The 17,868-nt window shown below is 51.6% G+C and overlaps 7 protein-coding genes across 7 annotated transcripts; 2 read left to right on the top strand and 5 right to left on the bottom strand.

The window, feature by feature from the left end:
• Positions 1-1,575: 1,575 nt before the first annotated feature.
• Positions 1,576-3,499, bottom strand: COL26b_004913 (uncharacterized protein; the record flags this gene model as incomplete). The annotated part of the gene is made up of 4 exons (XM_053177774.1): positions 1,576-1,889; positions 1,941-2,745; positions 2,811-2,895; positions 2,961-3,499. 4 exons carry the CDS (start codon positions 3,497-3,499, stop codon positions 1,576-1,578), a joined length of 1,743 nt encoding a protein of 580 aa, XP_053038296.1.
• Positions 3,500-5,141: 1,642 nt separating this feature from the next.
• On the bottom strand, positions 5,142-6,539 carry COL26b_004912 (uncharacterized protein; the record flags this gene model as incomplete). The annotated part of the gene is made up of 5 exons (XM_053177773.1): positions 5,142-5,342; positions 5,408-5,547; positions 5,600-5,847; positions 5,909-6,141; positions 6,321-6,539. 5 exons carry the CDS (start codon positions 6,537-6,539, stop codon positions 5,142-5,144), a joined length of 1,041 nt encoding a protein of 346 aa, XP_053038295.1.
• A 1,636-nt stretch (positions 6,540-8,175) lies between these two features.
• COL26b_004911 (uncharacterized protein) lies at positions 8,176-9,778 on the top strand (the record flags this gene model as incomplete). The annotated part of the gene is made up of 3 exons (XM_053177772.1): positions 8,176-8,491; positions 8,569-9,132; positions 9,186-9,778. 3 exons carry the CDS (start codon positions 8,176-8,178, stop codon positions 9,776-9,778), a joined length of 1,473 nt encoding a protein of 490 aa, XP_053038294.1.
• Positions 9,779-9,954: 176 nt separating this feature from the next.
• On the bottom strand, positions 9,955-10,989 carry COL26b_004910 (uncharacterized protein; the record flags this gene model as incomplete). Its single annotated transcript, XM_053177771.1, has 2 exons — positions 9,955-10,106; positions 10,209-10,989. The coding sequence occupies 2 exons, from the start codon at positions 10,987-10,989 to the stop codon at positions 9,955-9,957; spliced, it is 933 nt and encodes a 310-aa protein (XP_053038293.1).
• Positions 10,990-11,528: 539 nt separating this feature from the next.
• Positions 11,529-12,638, top strand: COL26b_004909 (uncharacterized protein; the record flags this gene model as incomplete). Its single annotated transcript, XM_053177770.1, has 1 exon — positions 11,529-12,638. The coding sequence occupies one exon, from the start codon at positions 11,529-11,531 to the stop codon at positions 12,636-12,638; it is 1,110 nt and encodes a 369-aa protein (XP_053038292.1).
• Positions 12,639-12,771: 133 nt separating this feature from the next.
• On the bottom strand, positions 12,772-14,118 carry COL26b_004908 (uncharacterized protein; the record flags this gene model as incomplete). Its single annotated transcript, XM_053177769.1, has 1 exon — positions 12,772-14,118. The coding sequence occupies one exon, from the start codon at positions 14,116-14,118 to the stop codon at positions 12,772-12,774; it is 1,347 nt and encodes a 448-aa protein (XP_053038291.1).
• Positions 14,119-14,545: 427 nt separating this feature from the next.
• On the bottom strand, positions 14,546-16,330 carry COL26b_004907 (uncharacterized protein; the record flags this gene model as incomplete). The annotated part of the gene is made up of 2 exons (XM_053177768.1): positions 14,546-15,249; positions 15,559-16,330. 2 exons carry the CDS (start codon positions 16,328-16,330, stop codon positions 14,546-14,548), a joined length of 1,476 nt encoding a protein of 491 aa, XP_053038290.1.
• Between the last annotated feature and the right edge of the window lie 1,538 nt (positions 16,331-17,868).

Below are 17,868 nucleotides of genomic sequence, written 5' to 3'. Positions count from 1 at the left end.
AAACGGCATTCAAGAGTCAGTCGTCACCGACCTTTCCCTGCAGGATCATGATGCTAGTCCGCCTGCTAGGCAGAGATATTTCGCCCTGCCAGTACTGCCACTCTCACCTTCTCCACGTTGGGTCTAGTTGCATCCGTCAGCACATCCTGATTGGCAAATTTTTGTTTATGCCCCATTATTGCCCGCGCAACTGGCACGCTGCGGGCTGTGCCGTGGCCGACCTGGCAGTCGAAGGATGTTGTTGCGTTAGCTGCAGGTTTGTGCCTCAAGCCGGCAGCCGATGCTCCAAGGCTTGGGAGCGATGAAGGTGAACGTTTTGAGGACCTTCTGTCCAACGCCAAGGCGCTAACACCCCAACGGGTGGCTGAATCGCAATACGATGCTGACGTCCACCTCCAGCCGTGTCTGGTTCGGCCGCCCGCATGTCGCCCGGATGACGGAGGTCTGTCGGGCGCCGCAGAAGGCGACCGGCAGACGGGGCGTTATTCCAAGATGCTGGCGTTTTGGCTGATCTACTGAGACCAATATTCTAACGTCATGTTGCACGATTCGAGAGCAAGGCATTATCGGCCCATTTTCGACCTGTGTGACTAGAAGCGCGTTCTCTGAGACTCAGCCGCTAACTCTTGCAGCAATTTGACCACGTCTGATTGAATTGCCTGAAAGTATCTAGCAGATGACCTCCAAAATAATTGTAGTTGAAAATTGAAAATTGGTTCAACCTGCCCACCGATCAATGATTTCATTCACGTCTGCTCTAATGACTGACTTTGATGGATTAGAAGGACGTTATCTCTTCACGCCCCCTGAGAAATAAACATTCTAAAGCGATGTTCGTGGCCGCATGTTCAAGTTCTTTGCATCTGAGATACAGACAGCGTCAGTACGGGGGTACGGGGGTGAATCGAAGCCCGTAAAGCCGGGAAGGTCGGGCTGCATGCTTAGCTGAATCTATGTGCCCCATTTCCCCAGATCCTTCGTATGAAACAAAAATGGACATTTTCAACCAATCAAGCTAGTGTTTGTCAAAATGTGCCCCAGGGTGGAAAATTGGGTGGGCTGGCATTGCGTGTGCTGGACCGCAGCGCTGTGCCGCACAACTCGCGTGCCTCAACGGATGGCACCTAAGCCTAGAAGTAAGCTTCTCAGCCCCGCGCTAGTGTTCTGTGATCCTTCCATGAATCTTCGAAATAACAGAGATCCCCCTCTGTTTTGGCTGGCGAGACGGACAGCATTCGGTTCAACATGTTTTCAGTGGTTTCATCAACAACTCAATATCCAATGCGGACATGACCTCCGAGTGGGGTCAATCACCGGGTTTGCGTCGCGTTGGGACTATTCCGGAAAAAAGTGCTGGGGATACCATGGTATCGTATCAGTCATTGCGTTTTACAATTGATCGTGCTTTGGTATCATTACAAATAACATCATGAATGCAATGCCCTCTTTGGCCCCAAGTCCTAATCAGCTCTCAAGAAGCCACCTCCAGATCGGATGCACAGGTGTCTGTGCTGTGCTCTTCTATCATGCTTAGACTCTCGGGTTGAGCAGGCATATCGTCCACCGCATGCCTGTTTACAGGTTCTTGGGCTCAAGCTGCTCCTCGGGAGCATCGACGACTCGACGACCACCCTTGGCGCGTCTGTCGGCGTCGAGTGACTGAGCGAACTTGGATCTTTCTCGAATGACGGGTCCCTTCCAGTAAATGAGGTACACCGGGATTGTGACAAGAAAGGCGAGGCATGCGAGGATCGTGCTCGCGTACTCCGTATGACGCGTCTTGCCAATGTTCTCGTAGAGTGGTGTCGAGTACATGGCCGCAATGCCGGCGAGGAAGTCTCTGGCGAAGCCATTACCTCCTGTTGCTGATGCACTGTAGGGGCCGTAAGCTATGATGGTGGTTAGCAATCATACTGTGATGTTTAGGGTTAGATACTTACCAGCAATCATGTAGTCCACAGTACTCATGTAAATAGCAAAGTTGGCGATAGCGATCAGGCACGAGAAAATCATTGGAGCGATCCAGTGCGACTCAGGGGGTCCCATAGACGTCCATGCGAAACCAAACAAGCCGATTGTCTCCAAAGGCGCGAGATAAAGGAGCCATCTCAATCGACGCTCAGGTGGCAAGGCGTCGGAGCCCTTCGCCTTGATGACTCTCTGGTCTCTAATGATCCAGGGTACGTAAGAAATGTAGGCAATCAGATATCCGATGTTGATCGGAATAAAAGCCCACGCCGTCTCGAGGACGCCGAAACCCCACTTCTCAAAAACTGGGTTGAATCCCTCTTGGAAAGTGAAGATGAGAGCGTCAGAGAAACCAGAAAGGAGAGAGCAAGAAAGAACAATAGGCTCTCGCAGGAACATCTCGAAAGGTCGAATCCAAGTGATCGCGAACTCGTGGGCGGAGAGTCGGGGCTTCTTGACCTCGTTGGGGCCATAGACGTTCGTGTCGATGCCAGCCTCGCGCTTGCGCTTTGCTTCCCTGTCCATGAGGATAGTGGAGCGACTCTCAGGCATGAAGAAGTGAACAGCCTGAACAGTGACGCCAAAGATGAGCTGGATCCAGAAGTTCCAGTACCACGGCAGGAAGGCTTGAATGGGGCCGCCGACAACAGGCCCAACAGAAGTACCGAATACGGAGGAGAGAACGACAAAGAGGACTGCCCACTGTTGGTCATCGGGTTGGTAGAGGTCTGCCACCATTCCCAATGTGACACTGCCTCCTGCTGAGCTCAGACCGCCCTATTGGGTGTTAGTAAGTATTCATCAACATTCATCATCAAGATTGAGAAGGCAATTGGACTTACAAGGCCTCGAGCGACAACGATGGAAGCAAAGTTGGGTGCGAGCCCACCGAGGATTTGCCAAATGTTTACCAGGAGCAGGGAACACCTGGGGCATTTGTTAGAAAAACTCTCAAATTCAGCATCAACCCTTCATGTTGGCTATCAACTTACTGCAAGATCTTCCATCGTCCAAACTCCTCACTCCATGGCGCCCAAAGCTCGCAGCCGAAAGCGTAAAGCACGAGAAACGCACACTGTGATGCACGAACAGCCTGCTCACTGACTGCAAAGTGCTCACTGAGCGGCGTAACAGCACTCGGATAGACGCTTGTGTTGAAGTTCATCGAGACCTGGACGGCGAAGATGGACGAGAGAAGCATCCACTTCTTCCACGAGGGCCACGAGTAGCCGAGCAGGTGATAGCATTCATCCTCGGTGATGATGCGCTTGCCATCTGGGGTGTACTGCGGTTGGTTGCTCTTCGAGGTGATGTTCTCGTGGGTAGTCGTGCCCTCGGACTCCTCGTCTCGGCCTGGTGCGTCTTGGAAAAAGCCACCGGTCGGAGCTTCTTCCTTCTCCCTTGGTCGTTCCGGCTTTTCGTCGAAGCTCGGGCCGACTCGTGTTGCGCTGCTGTTGCGGGTGAGGTTCGCTTCCTCGGCCGCGTTCGCGCCGGACGTGGGCGGGGTTTTCGATGGTGGTGTGGAGGCCATGGTGACTATCTGATAGCAAATAGTCCCGGCCGGAAGACGTAATGTGCCGGGCTGCCGATGTGTGATGTCGAATGCGAGGTGAAGGTGACAGTCTAGGACCAAACGTTCCGAAGTCTTACGAACGGCATGAACAGACAAGACCTAGCGTGTGAAATGATGTGACAGCTGATAAATGTCAACCAACGGTGCCCCGGATTTCGATCTCTTAGGCCATCCAACGTCTTTATCAATGCTCGGGGTCTCCACGATATGAAAGATAAACTCCGACAGAAAATTGGAGTTATGACGCTATCGTCCCATGACGCCGGCGTTAGTCGGGCCTTCCCAATGGCGAAAAGGGGACCTCGAAGGATCCAGAGCCCCAGTATTGGACGGTCATTCTGGTCAGCATCCTCACGTTATTCGGCCGTTATGTTTGATGGAGTCGTGCCACAGAGGAGCGCCAACCGAAAATTCATTCTTCCATTCTCGACTTGGCGGGCTGAAAAAATCGCGAAAAGGCGGTTGCGTTCGCATCAATACTGGACCTTGACATCATACTTTGTCGGTGGGTTTGCCCGATTTGCGGGTCAGGGGTGGGAACAATGACGGAAACCATGGGGCATGCGGCGGGTGAGCCGCATCTTCGATCGGCGACAGTCACGGAGGTGGTGTGGGTTCATGCCTGCTCGGATTTCCCAAACTGGGAACCCGATGTCTGGAGGTGTGGTCAAACCGCGAAACCTGGAGACCGCGGTCGCACGCGATGCTGTCTTTGTCGATGCGATAAGCTATGTCCTTTCCCCAATCTTCAGTCTTTTGACAGATGATTATCCTGCACTATGATGTTGAAGAGGGGTGGTTCATAGGATGAGGAGCTCCCCGTGGGGATGAAGAAGAACTGTCGGTATTGATTTAAGTAGGGCTGGTCTCGGCGCCGTCATTGAGATAAGACTTGCGGCTGTCCTCGACATTGCAATGTCGCACGGCTAATTCCCCTCTATTCCTATTTCTCAGCCAGAGATGAATAGAGGGGCTCGGTAAACAGGCCGCATGGCAAGCAAGACTTGACCAATCATTCTTGACAACCTCGCAGTGTTGTCTAGAGAAGCTTTTCATACTTCTTGTCCGACAAGACGCCAAAAACACAAGCAATGGTATCCGCCACGTCCAAGACTTGCCAAGTAGAAAACTTGTTGTCGGCGTTTACCTCCAGCTTGCCACCGCGCACATGCCAAGCCGACCGATCGGTGGGTGGATCCATCCAAGAGTCCACAACCAACACGCATCTGTTTATGTCGTCAGTGTGATAGCACGACCCAAAGTAATTGCAGCGACCAGGAAAAGGAAGGCAGAAGAACGATGGAAAACACGCGGAAAACAACAAAAATCAAGTCATTGTTAGCCATTGCCTCCTGAGTTTTGGCTGCTCACCATTTATGCGAACTTCAACCGCTTAAACAATCGCATCGAAAAGCAGATAACCGGCATATGTCGGTGGACTCCGCGAATTCTCTCAGGGACTCCCGTAATAGCTTCCAGGTGTTGTCAGATTGATTGTGTTCAATTACAGTTACATCGTTTCAGTATGATCACATGTGGCCCAGAAGGGTCTTACCCTCTAACATTCCGTCGTAAACATGTAGCAATCCAACTGCAATTGTTATCGGCCTTTAAACGATGATGTGCTAATGTAGACATCAGTTTTCCGGATTATGCCCTTGTGGCTCGAATCGTCTCGATCGTCGTCCGTTTCAAGGTCTCTGGTGCCCGTTCTCCTCGCTGATGCATGGTATGTTCTATCGTGGTCACTGAGCGAGCCGAGTTTAATAGCCGGGCCTGCACTGCCGAGAACATTTTCACTCTGTTGATGGGATCAGCACAGGTTCAAAGCAAATTTCAGCATATTATGCGCATGAACAAACGTACCCCGCCTGAGACTTTGTAGTTGCCATCGTGGGATGAGCCATAGTAAAACTTGAAAAGTTTTCGCAATGGCGGCAGAGAACATCCAATAATTCCCAATGCGCACTCGAGGTTGGAGGTGATGCTGATGACGCCGAGATGGTCTATACTAATGTCAGTCTATGAATGGGGTTTTGTTGATGAGCAGCAACGCACATCCAATCTCTGTTGGGTACTTGGCGGTGTCGTAATATTTGAGGTAGGGCATTCTAATGACAGTCGCAATGCTGGCAAATAGACCGAGCCCGAGAATAGCGCAGACGGAGACCTTCTTCCTTTGGGACATTTGCAGTCCCGCAACGATGAAGAAAGGGATAATTGCACAAGTCCAGTCCGTGATCATCTGGATGGCAGAGACGATATAACTGACAGTCTGCAGGCTGATAACCTTCTGGCATGTTCCCCTGATAGAAGATGATTAATCAAATGTTTGCGCAACCTGAAGTAGTGCGGCGAAGAACTTACAACGCGGGGTTCCATGTTGCGGCAAGTGGAGTGCAGTTTGCGAAAACAAACACCAAAGCGAGAATCGCAACAATCACCATAACCGCCATGTTGATGCCCATGATGACTGTCACTCGCTTCCTTCTATCCAAGCGCACGCACGTAAAGCCGATGGCGCACTTGATTATTGTTGACGAGATGAAGTAGAGAACTTCCCAATATGTTTGATATTCGGAAGCACGGATCAGGTAAAGCTGGGAAGGGATGTCGGCATCGTGGGAACCGACTCCATATCGTGAGGCGTACACCGCAAAGACGACCGCTGGTATGAAGGGTACCTATTGGATCGGCCGTCAGTTCTTTCGATCGCAAGAGACAATGATATTGCAGAACAACAAGTCTTCAGATTTAGGACAAGGTCGAAAACACTTACTGTCCCAATCACTGCTAGCCAATCCTCGACACCCCATAGTCTTGTCGACGCCCCCGAGAGTCCAGCGCGGACGTAGATACGAAGCCCGACCACAATCACGCAAACAATCCCGAAAACGATGGCGATGAACTCGACGGCCGGTCCCAGGCCCTTCGGGGTCAAAGGCTCAAGCTGGTAGGCGATAGCCGAGATTTGCTCCCCGGTCATAGTGGCAGCCATTTTGGCGGTTAACACCAAGCTGCTGCCAGTCTCCTATCCCACCGGCGCCTTGTTGTTGGTTTCCTGTTCGAGACCGGCAGATGGAGAGAAGTGCCTGCTCCTGCGTCGACTTCGGTTCCGGCGAGTTGGGAGAGAAGACATGCAAGATGAGCCACATCGGGGAATTGGTGGCATTATGAATAGCCGGAACGATCTGCCGCGTGGTCTATGGAGCACCAACAAACCACCAACGTTCCTGCGTCTGTGTCGCTCCTCATTGTGGGCTCGTTTCTTCTTTCGACCAAGGGGCTAGGACTTTTTCCAGTCCAACCCCACAGGCAGATGTTAGGAATATGACTAGATACATCAATGTGATGCCCGGTTTCTGTGCCATGAATGGATTCTCCATCCGAACGAGTGGAAGCCTAGAGTAGCCGCCTTCTGGTAGACACCAGCCCTGGAAGTGGAACGGCTGTCAGCTTTCGGCCAAGAACTCAACCGCATGGCAGATGCCATTCCCGTATTTGCCCCTTTCCGTCGAGTCAGCGCCTCCTCGCCTAGTGTAAAGAATGGCCACCGCGACGTGCTCGGACTGTGACGATAATCAAGGATTTGTCTTAATAACTCATTACTGCACGTGTGCAGGACCGGTTCAGGACCGGTTTCCCTGTCGTGATCTGCCATGTCCGCGGCCAATTGGGACTGGCGGCCGCTGCAAAGCCACGCACATGCCGCAAATTGAGCAATCTGTTTCTACCCGATGTCAGGGCTTGTAACGTTGACAAGCCGCGGCCAGTCGGGACTGTCAAGTCAATCCCGCACAAGACTAGAGAATAGATGAAGCTGGGTGTGCGATAGGCCACGTTGCCGAGTTCCCCATCGATCCCTGTCTGCAGGCCGAGGGAACATGACTCGACTGGCGGCTTGTCCACTGCGACGTCGGTAAATGATCCCAGTCGACTGCCCTCGCCTGAGACGTTGACGTGAAGCTCGGGCAATGGTGCCATACTACCGGTTTTCGCTTCAATCTGCTCGCTTTCGGAATTAATATGATCAGAGTTTAAAGGCAGAAAACGTTGTGCTGGAATGGGATGAACTGCATCGGTGACAACCTGCGTTAAAGTCGTCGTGATCCCCGCAGCATAAAGACATTGAGTTGGCATAAACATAGCTCCCGTGGGCACGGTCGTTTTTAGTGCAGATCCAGCACAAGGATTGGGCTCCAGAGCGGCTGGAAAATCCAGAACTCTGAGAACAGACAACGGAGCAACCCAGCTGCGCGGACATCAAATTTCCTCGATGTCCGTTGCTGGATCGTTCAATGGCAATTTTGACGAGGCCTGGAACAGAACCCTGTCTAAAGCTGCCGTCTTCGGCCTAGAGGGCGACTGATATCTCCCAGAATCAGTCCAGACGGCACGTCCCCATCCTCCCGTTGCAGAATGTCTGTTGGCGCTTTGTGGGGGGGCGGGATGCATCAGGGGTCCTGTGAACTAGCCAGTCAGATGCTGGTCATATTTCATCAATTTCTGTCCATTTCCCACCGAAGTTCGTCGATGCCCCTCAGTCGAATATCTGTTTGCTCTTTTAAACACATCTTCTCCCAGTCGCGTCTTTGCGAAGCCTTCGCAAAGCGACTCGCCTTCGTTCTACCGCGATGGTGGCTACTATTCTCTTGGGCGTGGGCCTCCTGGCCGTCTACCTTCTTGGTAGTGCTATCTACTCCATCACGCTCCACCCACTGGCCGATGTGCCGGGTCCGAAGATTTGTGCAATCACTCGCATCCCGTACTGGCTTGTCGCGCTTAGAGGTGATGATATCGAGTGGATGAAGAGTTTGCACGAGCAATATGGACCTGTCGTTCGTTTCGGCCCTACTGATCTGAGCTACACGGCTGCTCAGGCTTGGGATGATGTTCATGGACCCAAGGTGCAGGAGAAGGCTCAAGAATTCTCTGTTCAGCCCGTCAACGGTAAGGGGTTCATCACTCGCGCCTCAGCTGCGGTGGTCGTGTTTGGCGTGTTTGACCCGAATGCTGACATTTTTCAGGCGTACCTAGCATTCTTACCACTAACACGGAGAACCACGCGCGAGTCCGTCGTCTGTTCTCGCCAGCCTTCTCAGAGCGTGCTCTTAGACAGCAAGAGCCTCTCTTCCGCAAATACGTGGACCTCTTCATGTACAAGATCTCCGAAATGGGCAAAGACGGAAAGGAGCCGGTAGAAATGATGCAGCTGCTCAACTTTACAACTTTCGACGTCATGGCTGAGCTTTGCTTCGGACAGCCCCTTGGTCTGCTGGCGAAGAACGAGTTCAGTCCCTGGGTCAAGTCAATCTTCGAGTCGCTGAAGATGTTGCCCATCGTGTCTATCATCAACTACTATCCGATCCTGAATGCCATCTTCACCAAGTTCGAGCCGAAGTCCGTCACCGAACAGCGAGTCACCCATTGCAGACACTCAGAGGAGCGCGTCAACCAGCGTCTCGAGAGCGGCTCCACCCAGCCTGATGTTTGGAACTTGGTTCTGGCCGCTAAGGAGGGCAAGGAGCTCACTATCAAGGAGATGCACTCAAATGCGGAGCTTTTCATGCTTGCTGGATCCGAAACTACTGGTAAGCTTTCAACCTCTTTGGAATGTTCAGGGCCTCGAGACTGATTCTGATAGCCACCCTACTGAGCGGATGCGTTTACACTCTTCTCGCCAACCCCGATAAGATGAAGACTCTCCTCGAAGAGATCCGCGGCAACTTCTCCACTCTGGACGACCTGACGTTCGAGCGTCTTGCAGACCTGAAATACCTGAACGCTGTTCTGAAAGAGTCTCTGCGCGTCTACCCTCCTGTCCCTATCGGGAGCCCTCGAGTAGTCATGCCTGGCGGCCAACAGATCATGGGCAAATGGGTACCTGAGGGAGTTCGCATCTCAGTTCACCACTGGTCCACATATCAGTCCGAGGCCAACTTTAGGAACGCCAAAACCTTTGCGCCTGAGAGATGGCTCAAAACGGACCCAGCGTATGCTGGGGATGTTTTGGATGCTCACAAGCCATTCGGCTTTGGCCCGCGCGACTGCCTGGGACAGAACATGGCCATGCACGAGATGAGACTCATTTTGGCTACGTTGCTTTTCTCTTACGACCTCGAGCTCTGCGAGGAAAGCAAGGACTGGACTAACCAGAAGGCGTTTGCGCTGTGGATCAAGAAGCCGTTGATGGTTCGCGCGACGCCTGTGGACACGCAGACCAGAATGAAGATTTGAGAGAATGTGATAGTACCCTATTCAGATGGAGTTTGGAAATGTTGTAATAGCGATAGATCAAGGAGGACTACATTAGACATCACATAATTACAGAGTTCATCATCTAAACCGAGCAACCTTTTTGACGGGGACAAAATAGTCCATTGTCGCTACTGGATGATATCTAATTTTCCTTTCTAGCTAAGATGCCACTTGTCCCCAACTCTGAAGCCCTCTGGAAAGGGGTCTGTTGGGTGAAGTAGAACCTGTTTGAAGGCCGTGATCCAAGCACTACCCTTAACCGCCGGCACAATAGCATCGTACTCCCCAACCTTAGCTTCGCTCCTAACTGTCCCAATGAACTCGGTTCCAATCACACTGCAATGAACAAACGATTCGCCCACGGCGAGCTGTCCTCGTTTATGTAGCACGGCAAGTCGCGCGCACGTACCCGTTCCACAGGGGCTGCGATCCAACCGACCGGGCGAAACCACGACCGTGTTGACAGCCTCCTTATTGTTTCCCGAGCTAGTAAGAGGGTTGGTAAACTCAAAAACGGTGACACCCCTAATCTCAGGATTCTCCGGGTGTATCGGGTCTGTCTGTGCCTGAATAGCTTTCTTGATGCGCTCGCCCACTTCAACAAGCTCACGTCCATTCTCTGATGCAATCTGAAGACCGACTGAGGCAGCGTCCACAAGCGCATACCACATCCCTCCATACGCGATGTCGACCTTGACAGGCTTATCAAATCCAGGGACAGTAATGTCCAAATCCAAAGCATACACAAATGCCGGGACGTTTTGGAACTCAACGTACTTCGCCTTTCCGGCCTCGCATTCGGCGGTCACTGTAACTAACCCCGCGGCTGTATCCAGCTTCAGAGTAGTAGTAGGCTCTTGCATCGGCACCATGCCCGTTTCGAGGAGGACGGTGCTTGTCGCGATAGTGTTCGCTCCGGACATGGGCGGATACTCTTCATGTTCCATAATGATAAAGCCGGCGTCAGCTTCCGGGTTGCAGGGCGGAAGAACCAGGTTGGTGCACATGGACGATGAGCCACGGGGTTCGTTGAGGAGAAGGTTCCGAAGGTTGTCTCTCTTTTTCCAGAAGTGCATCATCTTCTCGAACATTGTTTTGCCAGGCGCATCGAGAACGCCCCCGACGACGACATCGCAGACTTCGCCGCCGCAGTGCGCTCCAACCACGTTGAACGTCCGTCCGAAGGTCATTCTGGAAACAAAGATATTAAAAAGGTTTGGTCGTCACTTTGAATTTTGAATAATGTGTTCTTTAGATTGGAGAAAGAAACAGCAACTTTACTGTCTTTATTGCTTTTCATCTGCTGGACTTTCAAGTTGACTTACACGGAGACCCATGCTGCCGAGGAGAGTCGGCTGGTGGGGCCCGACAAATACCGGAACCTCGATACCGATCCGACCGGAAGCCCATCCGGGCGGGATATTCAACTCGCCCGGGAACCTATCCGGGGCATTTCGCAAGCTCCAAAGTCTCCACGAAGGATTCTCTGGGCAAAGCTTCGGCCCGGCATGATTGGAAACGGTCAGTTCGTTATCTAGAGGATCTATCTGACTCGTGGTCGATGGCTGAGAAAGGAAGGTTTCCGCTGATAGTGAGATCTGCTTACATCATATCGCGAAAATCGGAATCTTACCCCGCGAACATCTTAAAAGCCGAATGGGTCAATCGTCATCAAGACACATTGATTGAATATTGAATACAACTCTCCATCTACGATTTCATCAACATCATGGGTGGCCTCAGGATTCTCAGCGACGCCGTTGTTCACGACATCTTGATCAACTCGCAAAAAGATGGCATCTTGCGTCTCCGAGATGCTCTTCTGAAATGCTTAGTCAACGTTTCCAAGGGCACAGAAAAGGACTACCAACCTCAGGTTGGCGTAGTCAACAGACCTGAAGGCCAAAAGTGCCTCTTCCGGCCTTTTTCTTCCTCAGACAGTTTCGGTACAAAGATCGTGGTTACACCAGCGCCATCCTCGAAAGCAGCCGGAGCGCTGCACGGGATAGTCACTCTATGTGATCAAGATGGCTACCCGACCGGTATCATCAATGCCGAGGAACTCACCGGCTACCGCACTTCTCTTTCCGCTCTGATTCCCTACATTTGGAGACGATACACGGACAAGATTGTCGTTTTCGGCGCCGGAAAACAGGCACTCTGGCATCTCCGCTTGGCTCTCGCTCTGCGTGGCGACGAAGTCAAGTCCATCGTCGTCGTGAACCGTTCTGAGGAGCGTGCACAGCAGTTGATCAGCAGAATCAAGGACGAGAACCAGAGGCTGTGGAAGTCTTCGACAACCATCGACTACCTCGCTCCCTCTAGCCCCGATTATGAACTCAACATCAAAGAACATCTATCCGTCGTGGACGCCATTTTCTGCACAGTTGGCACTACGAGCCCGCTGTTCCCTGCCGACTACATCACCAAGGGACGAAAGACGAATCGGTACCCCTTCATTTCAGCCGTGGGATCCTGGCAGCCCAATATGATTGAACTCGATCCCGAGTTGCTTCGTTTCGCCGCCGGCAATGTTGGCGAAGGTTTCCAGCGAAGCAAGGAGTCGAAGGGTGCAGTTCTTACAGATGACCGTGAAGGTGCTCTGCATCATGCCGGAGAAGTCATCCAAAGCAAGCTACAGCCTGACAGCCTCGTGGAGGTGGGCGAGGTTGAACTTTCGCGGCAAGCGGGAGACCACAAAGACCTGTTCAAATGGATTGAGGAAGGTCTCGTGGTTTACAAGAACATTGGTGTTAGCACGACGGACCTTGCAATTGGCAACGCGCTACTGGCCATTGCAGAGGAAGCAGGAACCGGAATTGTTGTACCTGAATTTTGATTCGCTTTGTTGTCAACAGTGATAGAGCATTTGAGGTTCAATAGGAAAAATAAACGCCGATAATATTTCAAACTTTCTAGTCCTCAGAACCAAGATCGCATTGATAGCCGTTTGACCCGTTCAAGCTCGATTGTCACCGTCGTCGTTGTCTGCCCGGCCTGTCCACTGTACCGGACTCAGGCACGCCCTCGCCGTCGGACATGTCCTCCCACATCACCCATCCCGTCAAGGATCGAATCTTTGTCAAGTCGGAGAACTGGCTCGGTCCTTCCTCACGCGTTCTGGGACTCACATGACCGCCATGAAGATCTCTGAGCCAAATACCATAAAAGTTTTCACCTCGACCGTCTCGTATGCCATAGTAGTCTTCCAGACCGTCGTCGAAGTTTCCACCGGAACTGTCACGAGCTGCCTGGATACCGATTGATCCTGCTGACATGGTGCAATGGTGTGTGGTTCCGGAGTCTTTGATAATGACAGGGACTGAAGCGTACCCAGCCGCAAATTCTTTCATCAAAACCTTCATTCGCGGAACGCCATCAACAATACTAGGTTGCCAGTCAGCAGATGAGCCCATCACAGTCTGGCCCGATGCGCTCCAGAAGGAAAAGACACCAAGCCATCCAGATACATGGTCGCCGCCACTGCCTCTGGAGTGGAATTTGGCGATCTTATTCCAGAACACCTCGACTTGCGGACTGTCGGGGGTATCGAATGACATTATCATGTGCTCAAGGATAGGCCTCATCAACTTCACGAATTGCTTTGGCTCGTCCTCAAATTCCTCGATCTTGTGAAGGCGGGCCAAGATGTCTTCATAGTCTGCAACGTCTCCCTGTAGGGTCACCGATGGCAGGCCGCACCGTAGTTGTGCCTCGTAGGAGAAGTAGTTTTGCATGGCTCCCATGAACAGGATTGATGCAACCACGCGGTCGTTATCAGACGTGGTCGTGAACGACGGCATGATCCAATCATGCAACTCTTCATCCTTGACGTTTGAGGAGATCATTTCGGAGAAGCGTTGTGCGAGGCCACCGAAGTCAGTCGACTCCATTTTAGATGTTAAGAGCCTGATTTCAAGCTTCTTGCGCTCCTCATGCTCGACAAAGAGGGACCTGAGACTTTCAGAGTTGGCATTGATGTAAAAGCTCAATTGCGTCAAGATTGCGAACCAAATGTCTTCTGGTCGGATGTGAAGATGGTGATGGGAACTGTAGGCATGGTAGACAGCCCACAAGAACCCGTTTTGCGATGGTGTGATATGTGTTTTGCGAAGATACTCAGACGAGAAAGAGGATTGGATGACGTTTCTCTTTGTGAGGCGCCTTCTTGGGTCTCTAGGCGTAGGCTCAGGGCTCCAGTCATAAGCTTCGTCGCCGTTTCTCGGGCAGGCCTTTCGGAGGACATCATCAGGGGTGGTAGCTCTTGGCTGAGACCAGGTTCTGGCAGGATGGTCGGCAATTTGAATGGTGACGGGCATGTTGACGCTTCAGTTTGGTTGCAGGGAAGTGATTGGAGGATGGGAATCGAGGACTACTTAGAACGAGAGTGACAAGAGGTTTTTAACATCGATCGGATGGACGTCTCTCGTGCTCGAACGGGGCTTTTCGACTATCACGTCCGCATGCGGAACCATTTGATTTGTAGAAACTTCAGGCAAGTACATATGACAATCGCTTCGGATTCGAGATATCCTGGTTTTGGTTACACAGGCATATCAATTGTTGTCTGTAGATGCAAGGAATGGCTTTGTTCTGCAGATTTGTTTGTGTTACTGGAAACAAATCCATGTCTCTGCAAACATACCATCGGAAAGTTATCCCATCGCTTTTTTCTCCCATTTCCATTCTGAGTGCATGAATAGGTACGTAACTCAAGTCTGGTGCCTCAATGAAGTCATCCTAGCGCTATTTTTGTTCCGACCGCCTCGTCAGCTGGAATTCGCTCTCAACCCTTGCTTCCACAGACTCGTCCTCGACCGATGGATCCTTCACATCAACGAGAAACAATCTTGATCCATATGCTTCGTGCTGTGAGACTGTGACATCAAATTTGTCACAAAGCTCAAGTTGACTCGGCGGGTGTGAGGATAAAGAATCTTTCCCAGGCCGCATCGTTGAATTTGTCATTTTTCGCACTTCATCCGCCGTCCACCGCTTCGCGTCTGACCTCACTGTCCCTGCTATCTCTTTAATGTTCTTATCCTTGGGCATAATAATGACGCGGTTGATCATCCACTCTGGAGATCCCACAAAAGATGGCTCGGTCGCGGAGCCGTCTTGACGAGAAAGGTATTGAAACTGGAGCACCAACGCCAAGCGCGGATCTGCCGAGGATCCCTCAAGAAGAAGAATGGCGGGATAGTTGAGGCCGTACGACTCTTTGATCCGTTCCTCAAAGGGCACAATGGATGACCTGACCTTGAAATTGTCAATCTTCGGGTAGACATCCACCACCCGGTATCCCTTCGGAACGCTCCTCACAATGCACCCGCGGTCGATCCCAGATCCTAGGTGAAACCGATTCTGTCCAGCCATAAACCGGATGAAAGCAGGAGACAAGTCTCCGTCCAGCCACACAGTCTTCGGGACGGTTACGAGCAGCTTCGAGGCTCTAGAATAGTTCATCTCCAGTTTGCCGGAACTCTCGCCCTAGAGATACAACGCAATGCAATCAAGCGGCTCACTCTTTCGTCGGCATTGCAATGGTGCCAGGAAGAATTCCGTCCCTGCTCGTGTCCAACCATTAGACGGACGCTGCTTCAACAGCGGCGTTGTGATCGTTATGCCATTATGATCGAGATGTAGCCTGCTTTCGACACCAAGCATCCGAAAGGGGATGACGTCGCCGGTGTTCTCGAACGAATGTGGTCCAGGTGCGAGAAGAGGTTCCCGGAGACTCCTTGATGACATGGATTTACGCATCGGATCGTCCAGGTCGGATATGGAACCCCAAACGAAGATGGATGGGTCGTCGATTTGCCTGATCACGGCCTCCTGTAATCTCTGGAAGGCCCTATCGCCCTCTCCGTATATCAGGGGCATATTGACCCCAAAGATGCCCAGAAGGGAGTATGCCGTATCTTCAACTCTTGTCGTCTGTCTCCTGGAAGCCCAACTCATTCGCTGTGCCACACTCGCTGTGTGCAAAGGGCGATTGTTCAAGTAATCGCTCTCGATCGTCGTTGCGCTCGTTATGACCGCACCCAGCTCCGCTCGAGTGGCGATAAGTCGCCATCTCCCCCCGGAATAGAATTCAACGCGTCTAGGGGCAAGCAGTTCCTGCAACGTCCATCCGCGCGTGAACCATCGGCTGCCACGTATTCGCTCATCGTCCATCTCACTGCAACCTGCAGAATGTGCGTGCCAGCCGACATCTGCAAGGTGCACAAAGCACACCTCGGCGAGCTGGTACCATTTGAACATCGAGTTGATCGCCTCCGAGAGCTCCGCGCTACTACTCTTGTTGATACAGCAAGTGTCGATCCAGATCCAGGCGAATCCACGGCTGCGCGCCAGGTCGCACGCGCCTTTAACCTTAGCCCATCCAGCACCGGTTGAGGGGCGGCCTCCTCCCTGGAGATCGTCGAAGAGAACTTCTTCGGTGCCCCATGTGTGCGACAAAATTGCGTACTTGGGGACGTTGTCGACGAACTCTGCTAGTTCGAAGCTGCGGGTGTCCAGAAGACGCATGGTGATGATCAGTCTTTGCGACGATATGAACCCGGCGAGCGATTGCAGTTGGATGAGATAGTTAGCTAGCAGATTGTCATCTTGCTTGATCTGAGAGCGGGGTTTTTGAGAATCTACCTTGCTAAGCAGGCACTAGACCCCTGCCCGCATAACGGACTTGTAATCACTCATGCTTTTGAGTCATCCAATGAAAACTTGAGGTTGAGAACGAATTTTCCGTCACGTTCGGGTATGAATTACTGAGATTCAGCTAGAGGGGAGAGGTTGATCTTCCAAACATTTACAAAACCAATCTAATTTTGCTTAAAGCTTAGAGACATCGGTCACATCCTTTTTACGCACGCTTTGTGCCACTTAACTGGCACACTTGGCGATACCGGACATCATGTTTTCTTTTTCATACGTTATTCTAATTACGGTTTAAGCATGGATTCATATGCAAAACTTTCTCTAGACTATAGTCATCAGGTGTTCAACGCAATGGTTCAAAGTACCCATCAATCTTTGCCTCGGCCGAATCGAAGCTGCCACCTTCCTCAATATCGACGATGAAAACGTTGGGGTCAAAATGAGTGTCCCGGGACACAGTTACTCGTATGTCATCAATGGAGACATTATCCGTCGAATATCCACTTCCAAGCCGTTGAAGTCCAAGACAAACACGATCAAATGGCAATTCGATTCCTGCGCCGTGGGGTCTTGTGTTTGTCTCGGATAGCGATTCACCGATTCTTCCAGACTCGTCTTGTATGCCGTAAGCTGGTCCATGTAGTCCGCCATTGACTATGCCGTAAATAAGGTACTTTGACTCAGGGAAGTTTCCCGAATCACGTCTGCTGGAACCGAGGTACAGAACTTGCAATATTAAAGTGATATCGCGGCGTGACTTGCGTTGCAGGTGGATCAATTGCAACATCCCTAGATGGAATGTCTCGCTAAAGAGTGAGGAGCAAGTCTGGGCCCCTAAATCAATCGTAACAGCCCCGGTAGAACTAGTTTCCACGCAATTTGATTCACCGACGTAGTCGGTTGAAGGTTTGGCTTGATATGAAGGCGGCAATTTCCGAATGATGCATCTTTCTCGTGTATTCAACATTTCGGTCCCGAGGGACAACTTGTAGGACAGGAAAGCTGGGAAGAGGTTTTCCGGTATCCATATTCGTTTGGGCGCAAGAAAGACTTTGTTTCCCAGACGGTAGCAATTCGTAGGTGCCGAATTATGATTTTGCACGGGTTTGCGATTCCTATCGCAAGTGAGCATCAGCGCGATGCAGTTGAGCGGATCGTCCTGATACTGGCACAGCAGGGGTGCTAATAATAAGCACCGGTTTTCCGACTCCTGCTCTTCGTAGGGATGGTGGAATGCTTGCCACATCGGACTTTGAATTGTAACGCCATCGTGATCGACCCTAATCCTGGATTTGATGAATGGTGTCTCGAATGGAACAACGTTGGCTGATTTCTCAAAGTCTTTGGGGTGGTCTGCGAGGAATGAGCGCCAGGTTTTGGTAAGTAGTAGGTTGGAGATTTTTCTCTTC

Source organism: Colletotrichum chrysophilum (genome assembly GCF_026319265.1).
Source record: "Colletotrichum chrysophilum strain AFK26 chromosome Unknown scaffold_31, whole genome shotgun sequence".
Taxonomy (NCBI): Eukaryota; Fungi; Ascomycota; class Sordariomycetes; order Glomerellales; family Glomerellaceae; genus Colletotrichum; species Colletotrichum chrysophilum.
Note: the sequence above shows the minus strand (reverse complement) of the source record. Positions and strands in the feature narration are given on the sequence as shown.